The following is a 15,647-nucleotide window of genomic DNA, read 5'->3' as shown; positions in this document are numbered from 1 at the left end:
GGACTATGATGGGATTTGCTAATGGTGCTGATGGAGTTAGAATAAAATGCTCAAAGGCTTAATACAGACTTAATTAAGCTGAGGTAACATAGGAAACAAGGCTTCCAGTAACAAACTGGTCAGTAAAGAGGGCTCAGATCCAGCTCACATGAACCAACATCTGTGTCCAGGAGAAGCCAGTTGGGGGACTGAACAAAATTTACTCTATGACAGATGACATTTCCCCTCAGGCTCAACACTCCTTCTTCATGCATTGAGCTAATACCTACTAGCACTGCTGTGGTATCAAAACAGAAATGAGTCCTTGTAATGAGACTGGCAAAGAGGGAAAGCACTGATGCATAACAGCCCTGCGTGGCAGGGCTTTCCTGCAGAGAGCATACTACACCCATCACCGTGTTACACTATTAGACTCCATACTTAACTGTTCAATTTAAATGGCAAACGTTGACCTGGCAAAGGGATTTCACTAGAGGAAAAATTTTCTTCACTGCCTTCAAATGCCTAGTTTTGATGACTTTTGAAAGTCTTTGCAGGGTCTCTTAGGCTGTAGCTGGGTCAGGACTGTGGAGGGCTGTTGATTTACTTGAAGTATAGGAGGGAACAATCAGATGATTATCAAATTTTCTTTCTCTATGCAGTATGAAGGAATAAGCAGTTTTCATTGAGGGCTCAAAACTTTCTCTAGGTATATTCTTCATGAATTCTAAAATGAAGCAGTACCAACATACCATTTATTTAGTGTATTTTTTCTATATTTGAAAAACCTGTGAGAAAATTTTCAGTGCAAACTTCCAATTCAATAACAATGTATTCTCTTTTTTAGCTACTCAAGACATTCTCATCCTGACTTATCATCAGTTTTTGGGACTGCCAAGGCCCAGAGTTATCAGTTAAGATATGAATTCTCTGGACGTTGCCATACCTATCAGAGTCCAGGTTAAAATGACCAAATATAATAACAGAAAGGTCTTATTTTAGTGATGTCAAAAACATGAAAATAAATAACTTCAAGCAGAGAAGAAAAGCCTAAATAAACAGTTGAAGATATACACAAGCCATTCTCTATTAAAATTCATTTGGAGGTAAGCAGTGTTACACTCTTTTTCACTCTGCTCTACAGAACTCCAGTGCTTGATGGGGTAAGGTAAGCATGCAATGTTCTCTGTGATCAACATATACTGTACTCTGGTAGCATCATGCTGACACACAAGAACAGTTCCCATTGCCTAATTAACTTTAGATCATGATTTATTGCCCCCTAACAAAAGAACACATTTTATCTGAAGAACTCTCTCTGCTAAAAGCTTCAATATGCATTTTTCCTGTCTTGGGATTGTTTTACTGCTTGGACCCAGTCCATTTCCTCATCCATACAACAATGAAATTTTACAGTACAGTCAGTTTCATGCGTCACTTAACTGCTGTGACTAAAATGTAAGCGAGTCTTGGTGTGACTGGTGTGAAATCCAGCTGCTTTACTTATCAAGGACTGAAACCACTGGAGTCCTTAATTTAAAACTAGAACTAAAAGGTTCTTTAGAGTGAATACAAATAACTTCCAAGTATTATTACAGAATGTCTGCATCAGAGATTCAACTTAAAGGTAAGGCAGGCATAAAGAGACGCATTGGAGCATAAAGCTGGATACTTGGGGTCCAGTGTTTGCCTCCTCCTTCCCTTAAATGCTATGCTTAAAACCATTCTCTATGGCATGTGTTTACCTGGAAATATTGATCTTAGTCAGAGGCAAGCACTGAAATGAGAGACTGCAGCTAATGCCATGTTTTATTCAGAAAAAGGGAGGTCTTAAAGACTGAGGAGAAAACCTGTCACTGATTAAGAAGACAAGGGGATCTGCTGGGATTGCTTTTAATACTTTATTTGTTGCAAATCCACACACGGTCCTAACATTCTCATATCTAAAACTTTTTTCATGCATCAGTCACAGAGCAGAGCTGAGGTGTAAAGAGATGGTAGCCACCTTGCCATGGTATTTCTATATACACATGCCAAAGGCCAAATACAAGCAAGGCAAGGAGGATTAGATCAGTTGCAGACTACTCAGCCTAACCTCAGACCATAGTAAAATTAAGGGGTAAATCCTCCTTGGAAGCAATGTCCAGGCAGATGAAAGACAAGAGGGTGACTGGGAACACCCAGAACAGATTTACCAAAAGAATACTGTCATGGACCATCCTGACAGTCTGTTATGATGAGACAACTGTCCTGCTGGACAAGGTGAAAAAAGCAGAGCATCTGCTGATTTTTGACAGTGATCTATAGAATCCTTGCAGCTAAACTATTGAGATGTAATGGGATAGGTGGACTACAAATTCGGTAGACAAGTGGAATATCCAAGAGACTTGAGTAAAATGGTTAGAATTCCAAGTACAACTGGTGGCTGGCTACTATCTATGTTTCCCAGGAGGTAACACTGGGGTCAATACTGCTAAATATCTTCACAAACTATCTTCGCAATGAAATGATGTGAACATTCAACAAGTTTGTCAATAACATGTCATTTGGGAAATCTGTCCAAGTGTTGCAGCAATGCCTTTTAGAAGGATCTCAGAAAGCTGGAGAAATGTGCTGGCGAGAACATCATGAGGTTCAGTGATGACAAATGGAAATTCTTGCACCTGACAGGGATAAAGGCATCCATTGATCCAGACTGGAGACACACACTTTAAGCTGAAGCTTTGCTGAAAAAATCCTTGGCATCCTGTTAGACAGCAGGCTGAACATGAGTCAGCTGTTTGCCTTACAGTAGCAGGCTCCACACTAAACTGCATTGGGAAGAATGTGACAGGAGGCTGAGGGTGATGGGTATTACTCTTCATTCTGCTCTTGTGAACCCGCATCTGAAGTAGTGTCCCATTTTAAGCTCTCTCCAGCAGAAGCACGAACAAACTAAGAGGTCAGTGAAGGATGACCATGATGGTGCTGGTCCAAAACAGCCAGTGAGGAAAACAGACTTCTTTAGCCTGGAAATAATACTAAAGAGGATTCTAATGACTATATCTAGTATTTAAAAGGGGCTACAGGATGATGGAGCCAGGCATTTCTTGGATGTTCACAGCAAAATTAAAAATGCAAAAATCTCAAATTGATGCAAGGGACATTTCAGTGAGCTCTAAGAAAAAGTAATCACCATGAGGGTAGTCAAACACTGAGATAAGTTATCCAAAAGCTTGTGGAATCACTCATTGACATCAATATCTATACGGACAGATAAAGTGTAAAAAATTGATTTTTTGTCTGGTATGAAAGAAATGTAGATGTGTGGAACCAGATTTCAGCGTGACACTCAGCACCAGACTATGTTGACGACAGGTGATGTTAAAAATCACCTGTAAGTTGACAAGATGTTGAAATACCTAGCTCTCACCAAAGTGGTTTGCCCACATTATGCAGTGAACAGGTGGAGAGATTTCCCAGTCACTGACTATCCTCCCCTGGATATCAAGCAGAAATCTACACCTCCGTGGGCCCCCTCCCAAAAGCATGTAAACAAGTGCTAATTCTGCTAACATTTCTAACTTGTGTTCTTTTTGGCAACTAAAAAGATGTAATCATGACAGGGGACTGTACTTGTTAGCTTGCCCCTGTTCATATTTTGTGCATCAGCAAGAGATGAAACTGCAATGTGGGTGGAGTATCATGTGTCAAATGGGATTCCAGAGCTCAGTTATAGTTTGACTCTCATCTCTTTTCATGTGTGGTTTAGAGTTCATAACACAGGTTATTGTGCTACAGTTTTAATTCTGACTCTTGGCTTTCAATAAAATTTCTTCCATAGATAACAAAATTTCTCAGAGACCTGTGAATGTATTGAATCTTTTCTCTGTAGCATTCATGCTCCACTACCATAAAGGTGTGTCAGGGTTGTATCAGACAGACTAAAGGTAGTGTACAAGCAAAGAAATTCAGAACAGTGTTGTAGCTGACTAAAGTATGGTGTGATTGAACTTGAGCTGGAAAATACACAAATAAGCTCGAGAGGGACTTTTTACTAGGCTGTGTAGTGATAGGACAAGCAGAAACGGCTTCATACTGAAAGAGGGTAGGTTTAGAATAGATATTAGGAAGAAATTCTTTGCTGTGAGAGTGGTGAGACACTGGGACAGATTGCTCAGAGAAACTGTATATGCCACATCCCTTGAGGTGTTCAGTGCCAGATGGGTTAGGGTTTTTCAACAATCTGCTCTGGTGGATGGTGTGTCTGCCCATGACAGGGGCATTGGAAGTAGATGAACTTTAAGGTCCCTTCCAACCCAAACCATTCTTTGATTCTATCATCTCAACACTGTAACAATGAACTGGGATTACTGACACAGTAATATCCTCAAAAGTATATGATAATACCAAATGGAATGTTATTTCCCAGTTTCATCTTCCACTTGTTACATCACCTAAATGCACTGACACTGATGAAATTATTCTTTTCTATACCAAATGTAGACCAAACCCTGTAGCTTTTAGACTTCAACACCTATTGCTGATGTTTTTGTTACACTTCACATGCTTAATGATACCACAATAGGTATTTTTAAATATACCTGGAAGGTTTGGGAACTATTCAAGCCTTTCTTGTGGGAGCTGTGGAGAAGATGTACTTTGCATTCACTACAAGATCACAAGACAAACCTCCTCAATACAGCAACTATTTATTTCACAGGAATGAGAGATCAGGATTTCAGAGGGCTTATAACTGCTTGCACAAAACGGTCTATATCCACAGGTGCACAATATAGAGGTCTATTATGGACTGGCAAACCAATTATCAGCTGTTCTATGGGTCAAGTAGCAAAAGCAGACCAAACGAATGGACACAGCTCCACTGAAATCAATGGAATTGAGCAGCTTATTCCAGTGATAAATACTACATGTTTCACTAGCATTTAAAATAAAAGGTTTAATAAGAAAAGCTTTCACTGCAGTGACTGACAATTATGCCACATAACACATGAGGAAAAGTCTTATTTCTCACAGAGGGTGTAGATCTAAATTAGATCACAAAATAAATAAATGTGTGCAGTTTACATGCAACAGACAACTTGATTTCCCAGCTGAAGAAGGGTGGGAGAAGTATTCTGGGTTTTAAACACAGGCAATACCTTAAATTAGAAGCTATTTGAGAAGGTATTCCATGTACTTGGAATATTCATATTTGCCATAAATGAGCAAGCACTCAGCACTTGTGATGCCTGCACTCCCTGTCTGGTGCACTGAAACTTGCTGGCAGCCATCCCAGAACCTGTCAAGGAAGAGTACCTGGACTTTTGCAGTAATTTATAGGCCACTATTTGCAACCCCCTGAAAAATTACATTCCTGTGTTAAAATTTTAACTTCTTGCTAGACCACTGTAAGTAGTAACAATTAAGAACTATTGTTCAGGACATGGTGAAACATGCCTGATCTTCGGAACATATTTGGCAATGGACAGCAGAAGCATTCCATGAAAACCTATGGTCTCACCTCACTACTCTTTTTCCAGAAAGTAGTGTTCTGCCAGCAAGTGTATATTTATTTAACTTGTAAAGCTGTCATTGCAAATAGATATTACTGCAAAATGCCCCACCTGATTAAGTTCCACTCATAGCCAAAGGCTTCTTGCATACTATTTCCAAAAAACAAAAATGACTCAGAGGCATGTGTAGTCTTAATTACCAAAATGTGTCTATCTACAGTGTTCCTGCTTCCTAGGTTTATTATATGAAAACAAAACAAACCAACTCATTCCTTTCCAAAGATGACCATGTTCTCTAGGTACCATCCTCATAACATTTGGATTTACTTCTATGATGAGAAACAATCATATTGTACTTTTTCCTTTCTTTCTTCATTTGTACACAAACCATTTCACAGACAGTGGTCTTTTTTAATATTAAAGCCTTTTTCATTCAGAAGGAAAAACTCAGAACAATAAAAGACAAATGCAAACAAGCATGTGGGAAAAGTTAAATAATGTTTAATTGATGGTTGGAACTGTTTACAATGGTGTGTCTTAGAAGGTCTTCTAATATTACTAAGCAGGTAAATTTATGCTTTCAAAAATTTACACTAGGATGAAGAGGCTTTCTTCAAACATGTCTTCATACCCCTTATGACTCTCTAAACAAATAGACACCTATTTGCCAAAAAGTTCAACATAATTGTACAGCATGGCTGTTGACTTTTTTACATCTACCTATGGTCTTGCCAAGAACAGTATTAAATAAGCCAATAGCTGGTGGTACTTTTTTAGAGTCATTTAATATGTTTAATAAACAAAATACAATGACACTTAAGTCAGCAACATATTGCAGCAATGCAAAAGAAATAATTTTAAAATAAATACTTTGTTTGGTATGACCTGTTTTTTTTTTTCTTAGGAGTCCAGGATGACCTTAAGGCTGAATATTCATGCTTTCAGTCTGTAAAATACAACAATTGGTAACAAACCTTTTTGAGTATATTTACAACTGCAAGGTTATTTGAAATGTCTATCATATTTTCATGTAGGTATACACCATAGTTCGTAGCTTATGCAGGGCCCCTCATTTAAGGATTGCGAAAATGTGAATGTGTCTTCTCTATTTTTTTTCTGTAATTTTCTGCCAGTCTGCGTGTGATTTAATAGTCAGCTTTTAATGGAGTGGTTAACAGCAAACCTCACTGAAGATATGTAGAATTAAATTTCAAAATTCAAATGGTTATTAGCGAGGCATACCTGATACCAGTAACTCACTTCAATAGTGTAAATACAAAGAAATGCATTTAACTCAGTAGAACTCCATCGGTATTGTAGAGGTGTGAGATCAGATTTTGTAGATTAAGCGGATTATCATATATTTGGATTTAATCCACACACTCTTCAGCTTTAAGGTACTTAAGAAGTATCCAGGGAGAGGTCAGTTTGTATAGGTGTATAACATTCTGTGTACAAATACATAGAATCATAGAATCCTTAAGGCTGGAAAAGACCTTCAACATCTTAAGTTCAACCATAAACCCAGCAATGCCACAATCACCACTAAACCATATTCCCAAAAGTCACATCCACACACTTGTTGAACACTTCCAGGGATGGTGACTCTACCACTTCCCTGGGCAGCGTATTCCAATGCCTGACCACCCTTTCCATGAACTTTTTTCCCCTAATTTCCAATTTAAACCTTCCTTGGTGAAACTTGAGGCCATTTCTTCTTGCCCTATTGTGCTTGTTACTTGTGAGAGGTGACCAACCCCCACCTGGCTACAACCTCCTTTCAGGCAGGTGTAGAGAGCGATAAGATCTCACCTTAAAGCCTCCTTTTCTCCAGGCTAAACACCCCCAACTCCCTTAGACTCATCACACTTGTGCTCCAGACCCTTCCCCACCTCTGTTACCCTTCTCTGGACACACTCCAGATCCTCAATGTCTCTTTTGCTGTAAGGGGCCCAAACCTGAATACAGGATTCGAGGTGCAGCCTCACAACTGCTGAGTGCAGGGCAATAATCACTGCCCTGGTCCTGCTGGCCACACTATTGCAGATACAGGCCAGGATGACATTTGTCTTCTTGGCCACCTGGGCACACTGCTGGCTCATGTTCAGCTGCCTGTTGACCAGCACCTCCAGGTCCTTTTCTGCGAGGCAGCTTTTGAGCCACTCTTTCCCCAGCCTGAAGTGCTGCCTGGAGTTGTTGAGACCCAAGGGCAGGACCTGACACTTGGCCTCATTGAACCTCATACAGTTGGCATCAGTCCATTTATCCAGCAATGACTGAAGTGAGCAAAAAAGATGGAGCCACAGTCTACTTTGTAAGGACATGAGATTCTGGACTCAAATTTTAACATAGGAAAACCTATTCAGATGTTGAAAACAACTTTTTTTTTTACTTTTCATTTTCTTCAGAAGGTGGTCTGGAAAGGTTGTGCATCCTCCCTTCTTTGAGATATTTAAAACGTGACTTGACATGGTCATGAGAAAACTTTTATTGATGACCTTTCTTTGAGCTGGGGGGTTGAACTAAACAAATTCTTGAGGTGTCTTCCCACTTCATCTATTCCCTGATTCTGTCAGTTTCAGCTATGCTAAAATACTGTATTCTTAATTGCTTGACCTTGATACTTATATTTGTGGATTATTAATTTCCAAATTAAGAAAACATACCATTTAGATATAATTTATCACATATCTTTGTTAACAGAATTAGTATTCAGAAACACTGCTTCTTAAGTTCAATTTTGTGCCACAATTTGGTATGCGCAGAAAGTTGGATAGGAGTGAAATTATTAGTGATTAATTTATACCATTTATATGGCATGTTCTGAAAATGCTGTGAAAGATAGGCAGAGATTATATCAAATTGTTCTTACCTGCCTCAGGGTTGTTCTAACTTAAGATAAAAAAATAAAACCCAGGCTGGAAGCAGAAACAGATAGGTATCTGAAATAAATTATGATATAATCTATTGCTCTCTTTGCTGCAAGGTTATCCCAGTGCCTATCAACATTCCTCAGAGATCCACAGTGTCTGTGTTTAAAAGCTACCAAGCATTTCTAACTGAAGGACTTGTTAAAGCCATTCCCTACTCCTGAGATCATCCAAGAACAGACCTTCAATCTTGTCACAAGTTTATGACTAAATAAAAATTCTTAACTGAAATTTTTAAAGGATTTGATGGTGGTGAGTTGCTTTTGTCCAGAGGGCTGCTAACAGTCAGGGAATTTGGTCTTTAGTTTGAAGACAAAAGAAAAACTGTTATAAATTTTTTCTTTCTTTTCCCGTAACCAAACCAACATCACCAAAAAAATCCTATTAGAATAAATCAAGTATATTAAAATAATAACTGGAAAATTCTTTGTTTTCTATGATGGTTTGCTATGCAAGAAGCTGAATTACATTTGTACTAAATAGAAAAATGTGTATGCATCTGCATTATCTGCACAGTACCAGATGAGATTGATACCTCTAGACTGCATCAATAAATCATCAAATCCTATTTTATATTTACATGGTTATTTAAATATATGGGATACTAGGCCAAATATGACCTGAGAATGAAATGAAATCTCGAGAGCAGAACCAGTACAGGATCCAGGTTTCTAATCAGCTTTTATTAAAATCAGAACATGCCCTTTATTTCTTTTTATACATATCTATTAGTGCCAAATCCAGCCTGGGAATAGGGGACAATATAGGACATGTTCCAGAGACCCCCACAGAGGTCAAACCACTCTCTAAAGTCATGCAGTGGAACTTAAGTGAAGTTTTTCACAAACATGGGCTGTTGCAGTTGCCTGAAACTTCTGACATGCTCAAAGGGAGCAAAGTAAATGGGTTCAGTTTTTACTGGATAAATGCTCAGGCCTTTATCACAGATTCCAGAAACAGAGAAGGCCAGCATGTCTTGAAATTGTACTCCAGTACTGTATGTACACTGTACATGCCTGAGGCCATTCTTCTCAAGGATAACAGTCAAGGGACAGCCCCCATTCATCTCTCCAAGCCAAGGTGGCCACATGAATGGCAGATGGCCTCTGCCAGATCCTGGTTCATGCCCAGCAATGACAAGGCTGACAAGTCTGTAATATGGTGATTGGATTTCAGGGCCTGGGAACACTCCTTGACACTGTTTTCGCTAACACAGATGCATTCCATATATCCCTTTTGAGAACAAAGCCTCATCATTTGATAGCAAGTAAGTTACAAATATAGAATTGCAATTCTCTCTCCCTTCTTAGGATATGCTTAATGTACGTGGGGATGGGATTTGGTAAGTAAACAAATGATAGATTGCACACAACTAGAACTGTGATTTGTATATTAAAAAGTTATAAAGAAGAATGCATGTGAATATACAGCTTGAAAATGGAAGACAATTTTAATAATAGAAATCAAATGAAATACTTCACTCCAGATCTCCTGTGTAAACTACAGCGATTGTCATCTTGGAGAATCCTAACAGACCCTCTACACCTATAGTGCACCACATAAAGGGCAATTCTATCAGATCTTTCAGTGCATGGTTACCCCAGAGCACAACTGTCTCTTCTCAGTAGTGTTTCTTTATCATTATGGATTTGTACTGCTATCTTAACATCCTTTTGCTTTCCCGTTTGGTGGTTGATTTGAACTAACAGAAGGAAACAAGAAACATAACCCAGAAATGTGTGCTTTGCTCAATTACAAAGATGTTAAACCATAATAATGTTTCCTGCCAACATAATGAAAAGCAGTGAGATGTTCACATCCTAAAAAAGCCAGCTGCATATGCAGGTGTCTGCGCCAGATGCTTTCCTAAGCACAATGTGATAAAAGTGATTATTCCTCACTCAACAGAGAACAGTCCCTAAGCAGGGTATTTAAAGAAGGATGATAATGCAGGTAATTAGGAGTTCCAGGCTTTACACATAAAGCAATGTTTAAGAGGGTGAAGCTGGGAACCATCTGTCTTTACATGTGGGCCTATGTTTTAACTTGTGAATTCATCATAACGATGAGCAGTTTTCAGTCTGATTTCTCAAGCAAGATTCTACTTAGAAATTGATTAAGGATAAATGACTTATCCCTGGTTTTAATAGGTGGTACTTTGACCTGTGGTTCCAACAGGAACATAGCCACCAGAATGTAATACATGATCAATGAACTTTTCTATAAGGACTGAGGGAATATCCTGGTCTTGCCCTGTAGTAGGTATATAGAGTCTTTTCCTACCTTTGGACTTCCTGTCATGGTAGCTCCTGCCTCGAAAATGGTGTCCACTGTCTGTGTACAAATTCTCAAGATCTTCTTGCCAGGAGTCCGGGTTAAAGTGTTTGAGCAGATCCTCCACTGTGTCGAACGCAGCAATGGTCTGATCCAGTGCTTCCGCTGTGAGCGTAGGGTCAGTCACTGATGGAGAGGGATAGGATACCCCCTAAGAGTGACATACATCTCAGTGCACTTGGAATAAATTACAGCACCATTTAAAACAATTGAAAACAGTTATTGAGAAACTTGTCTCATCATTGCATGAAATAGCTACTTTGGGCCATCTTTTGAAGCTTTGTTTTAGTTGTGTTGATTTTTTGTAAGGAGAAGAGACACCAAGGAACTCCCAAACAAATCCCAGAGGAGAGGCAGTGAATTGCCACTGCTGAATCGTGAGCATTTACATCCACTCCTCACAGGAGATGACAGTTTGCGTATATACAAAAATATAATGAAAATGTCTTTTGAAACTGCTGTGATGGCCATGGCCAGAGAATGGAGACACCAGCTATTTCATAAGAGGCAGATCAGAAGCCACAGGAGGGAAAGACAAAGGCAACAAGCCCATTAAACTGTTTTTCCCTGATCAATTTCAACAAAAAAATTGGCTTGGTTGAAGACTTGAAAAAATGGCCCTTTTTTTTCCCCAAAATTAAATGTATTACAATACATCAATGAATTGACATTTAGCTGACATTTTTTACCAAAAAATACAACTTATTAAGCAAACAGAAAAAAACATGATATTTGGATCTTGGGGTGCTGGTGAATGAGAAGCTGGACATGAGCTGGCAATATGCACATGCAGCCCAGAAAGCCAGTTGTATCCTGGGCTGCATCAAAAGCAACGCGGCCAACAGGTCAAGGGAGGGGATTCTGCCTCTCCACTCCGGTCTTATGAGGCTCCATCTAGAATACTGCATCTAGTTCTAGGGTCCCTAGGACAAAAAGGGCATCAACCTGTTGGAGGAAGTCCAGAGAAGTGCCACCAAGATGATTAGAGGGATGGAGGAAAGGCTAAGAGAACTGGAATTGTTTAGCCTTGAGAAAGCATGAGGATGACCTAATTGTGGCCTTCCAGTACCTGGAGGGAACATACAAGACAGATGGAGAGAGACTTTTTAAAAGGGCACGTAGTGATAGGACAAGGGGGAATGGATTTAAAATGGAAAAGGGCAGGTTTAGATTAGATATTAAGAAGAAATTCTTTACTGTGAGGGTGGTGAGACACCAGAACAGTTTTCTGAAAGAGGCTGTGGATGCCCCACCTCTGAGAGTGTTCGTGGTCAGCGGGAGGGGGCTGTGAGCAAGCTTATCTAGTGGAAGGCATCCCTGCCCACAGCAGAGGGGGTGGAATTGCAGGTTTAGATTAGATATTAAGAAGAAATTCTTTACTGTGAGGGTGGTGAGACACCGGAACAATTTTCTGAAAGAGGCTGTGGATGCCCCATCTCTGAGAGTGTTTGTGGTCAGCAGGAGGGGGCTGCGAGCAAGCTTATCTAGTGGAAGGCATCCCTGCCCACAGCAGAGGGGGTGGAATTATATTATCTTTAAGGTCCATTCCAACCCAAGCTATTCCTTGATTCTATGATGTCAGCAATGTAAAAATGGATATTTGGATTACCAACATAGTAATATCCTCACAATTAAATCAAATGGTATATTATTTCCTATCAATAAGGGCCAAGTACCATTCTCTGAGTGTTCCCACTGAATCTGTGATACAACTCTGACAGAAAGATTATAGCAATTTCAGTTTTACTGAGGAGGATTTCAAACAGATCTAAAAATCATTATTTAGAATCATAATATTCACTACACCAATATCACTTTCCCCCTTGTCCAAATGCAAAGCCAAACAGTATGCAACTATTATGTAAAATATGTGCCAGAAAAACTATTAATGCAGATCTCTTACTTTCTGAAGGGTCACAATCAAAATACATGATTTTTGTCCAACAAGAAACATAGTAGAGCATAAGAATTGTTTGGTCTTATAAGTTAAAGCACTGAGGTAGAAACCTTAGAAACCTCTTGTCTTATGAAAAGCCAGCTCTGAAGTAATACAGCAGATATATCCCATATAAAATTAATGGCTTTCCAAAATATTTTTGTGCCTTATCTCTCAAGAAAGTTGAACTATTAATCTTTGTGATTAACTTCACTCAGTTGGGTAGTAAAGGAAAGGTCAACTCATTTGAGTAAATTCATTCACTTGTTTGCAGGATTGTGTCCTTCGATTCCTACTGTAATAGTTTTAGAGCACATATGTCTTTTAAAATGAAGCAGTTGTCTCTAATGGTAAGCTATATCACAGAATTAACAATCCGTGATATTTTACTGCTTATATTTGCTGGAGGTATAGACAGCCCAAATTATTAAAAACCAGGAGAGGAAATAGAAAACATAACAATAGAGCAGTCAAGAAAGTAGAGCTGTGCTTTACTGCTTATGTCCAACAGCCCAAGAAGTTTCAGAGCCCACTTGTGACTGCAGTGCCTCTCTAGTGCTGTGCTAAGTAAGACACAGTGCAGATGACTGTAAAAATTCATGACCCTTTAAAAGGGAAGGCATACCTCAAAGCCTCTCTCCTGACTTCTAAGTGGCTTGGAATAGAGACTGTGACAGAGAGATGAAAATCTCAGGAGTTGAAAAGCTCACACCAGTAAAGTGAACACAGCATTGTTATGTAGAGCAATGCTGCAGGAGAGACTATGCTGTGGCTAGCACCATGTAGTATGCTAACACAGCCTTTGAGGCTAAAAAAGAAAGAGACATCCAAATGCTACTTTCTTCCTGAGGAGAGCTCAGTGGAGCAGAGAAACATCAGACCCTGACTGCCATTCACAAGCGAGGGAGATGGTGCAAGGACACTGAAGAAACAGCAGCATGAAAACCAGGCCATAGGTGTGTGGCTTACTCAATGCAAGAGGGGTTTTTTTCCCACATGTTACACTGTATATTTCATTACAGAAATGCAGGACAGTGAATGTGCAAGCCATTTCAACTTCATATAGGCAGCTGGGATTCCCCATTTTCTTTTTATATAAAAGCTCCTACTCAAGAGATTTGTGCAACATTGTTGAAACACAGAAGAAAGCTTAACTTTTTCTTAGTGACAGCCAAATCAAGAGGAATTATTTCAACAGCTCAGATAGCCTTTTGGCAGCAACACCATGTGACAGGCCCAAAAGCAACTTCAAAGCTGCCAACCCAACTGCCCTTTTTTTGTCCTGCCAAGAATGAGGTGCTGGCTTTAGGAAAGTTTATGCTTTTTGTAATCTGGCTTCTGAGATCACATCCAAAGAGGGAGTAAGAGGAAGAGTGAAATGCAAGATGCGATGAAAAGCAAAGATTTTCCACTTTATGTACCTCTTTTGCATTTCTTAAAAGCACTGGATACATTTTTAATTTAATTGAACACAAAGGTCTTTTTTTTTTGTCAGTGCCATTGCTCCTAATTTCTGTTCTCCCATTCTTTTCTTATCTCTTGTGAACCTGACAGGCAGTTCAATGTGCATCATACTTTTTGTTGGTCATAAAATTGCTTCAAAAATAATGGAAACTAACCTAATAAGGAGTATAAGGAGTGAATTTTGTTTCCTTCCTTTTTGTTTTGTTTTGTTTTGTTTTTCCTGGGTTTGCCATGGCAGGTTAAGGGCAGAAGTATCTGTTTTAGCTTTCTGAGAAAAAAAACCTAAACAAAATATAACTCAGAAATGTGATCTCAAATATGGATTTTTTCACTCCAAAAATTTTTATTCTGAGAGTGTAATGTGTCTAGATCCTAAAATGAGTTGTTGGGTTGCCTCTGGGTTTGAGGGAGGAAACTTAGATCTGCCATGTTAATTGACAATCAGCAGAACAGTAATGTTATCTTGTCCAAGACTGACAGGTCTGAGTTTGTCCTTCTGCCTCTCAAGACAACAGCAGAATCCCTGAATCTTCTCCTGAAAAATTTGGATGCTCTCAAACTTTTTACTTGGTGCTTTTGTGAAAAATTGCTCAGTCTCCCTACCTTATTTTCCCTGAGGATAAAAAGGACTTGTGAGTGCAATACACACCCACTTGAAGAAAGCATGTTTTATGAGATAGGGGATGGCATGGGAAAACCAATAAAACTGAGGTTTTCCTTCTGCTTGAGCTGTAGGTTTCCATGTGACCTTGGGCATCAGCTTGCTACCTGTAACAATTGTACTTAATTTCTCTACCTGCAACACATTAATAACAATTTTTCAGAAAAAAAAGGCATGAAAGAAAAACTTAATTTTTCAATACGAAAAGGGTACTGGATTTTTGTTTGGTATATTGTGCATTTTGTGATGCTAAGGATTTAACTAACATGGTGTTTACCATATACTTGATTTGATCTTCATAGTTACCTGATGAGGGAGCCCTAGGCTTACATTTTCAAACACCAGCCTACCATATTTTTAAACAAAATATTCCATCACACAGATTTGTTTTTTCCAAGCCCATATTAGAATGGCAAATGAGTTTATGTCTTTCAGTAAAACTGTTTTAGCATCTCCTACTTGGCACATCTAGGAGATCTCAGGCCTGCTAACATCACTCCTCAAGACTTTCAGCACAATTAGTTCCAGGCAATCAATGCATCGTATCATGAAGGGCAAATGTCATTTGCAAACTCAATGGTAAACACAAGTGAGATTGGCTTAACAGCTTCTAATTTTGGCAATATAGAATTTTTTCTCTACTCACTGCCTTGATTGGACAATGATCAGTCAAATTTATCCATATTTTATTTACAGCCCCTTCCCTGGCTACTCTAGGCAGCTACTATAACAAAGGTGCTACCACTAAGCTCTCTTCCATGAATGCTCCAAACTTTGGCCTCAGATCTGCTCTAAGCAACTTATCCCCATCTCATGTTTTAAGAGGAGTTAACAAGAGCTGTGACATG

At 39.1% G+C, this 15,647-nt stretch overlaps 1 protein-coding gene across 3 annotated transcripts in view; it reads right to left on the bottom strand.

Annotated features, from left to right (window-relative positions):
- PDGFD (platelet derived growth factor D) overlaps nucleotides 1-15,647 on the bottom strand; it is a 146,716-nt gene that overhangs the window by 16,345 nt on the left and 114,724 nt on the right. For all 3 annotated transcript variants that reach the window (XM_071555078.1, XM_071555087.1, XM_071555095.1), the window contains one exon: nucleotides 10,688-10,889. In XM_071555078.1, coding sequence (XP_071411179.1) covers nucleotides 10,688-10,889 — 202 coding nt within the window. The remainder of the gene's footprint in view (nucleotides 1-10,687; nucleotides 10,890-15,647) is intronic.

Source organism: Pithys albifrons, chromosome 1 (genome assembly GCF_047495875.1).
Source record: "Pithys albifrons albifrons isolate INPA30051 chromosome 1, PitAlb_v1, whole genome shotgun sequence".
NCBI lineage: Eukaryota > Metazoa > Chordata > Aves > Passeriformes > Thamnophilidae > Pithys > Pithys albifrons.
Note: the sequence above shows the minus strand (reverse complement) of the source record. Positions and strands in the feature narration are given on the sequence as shown.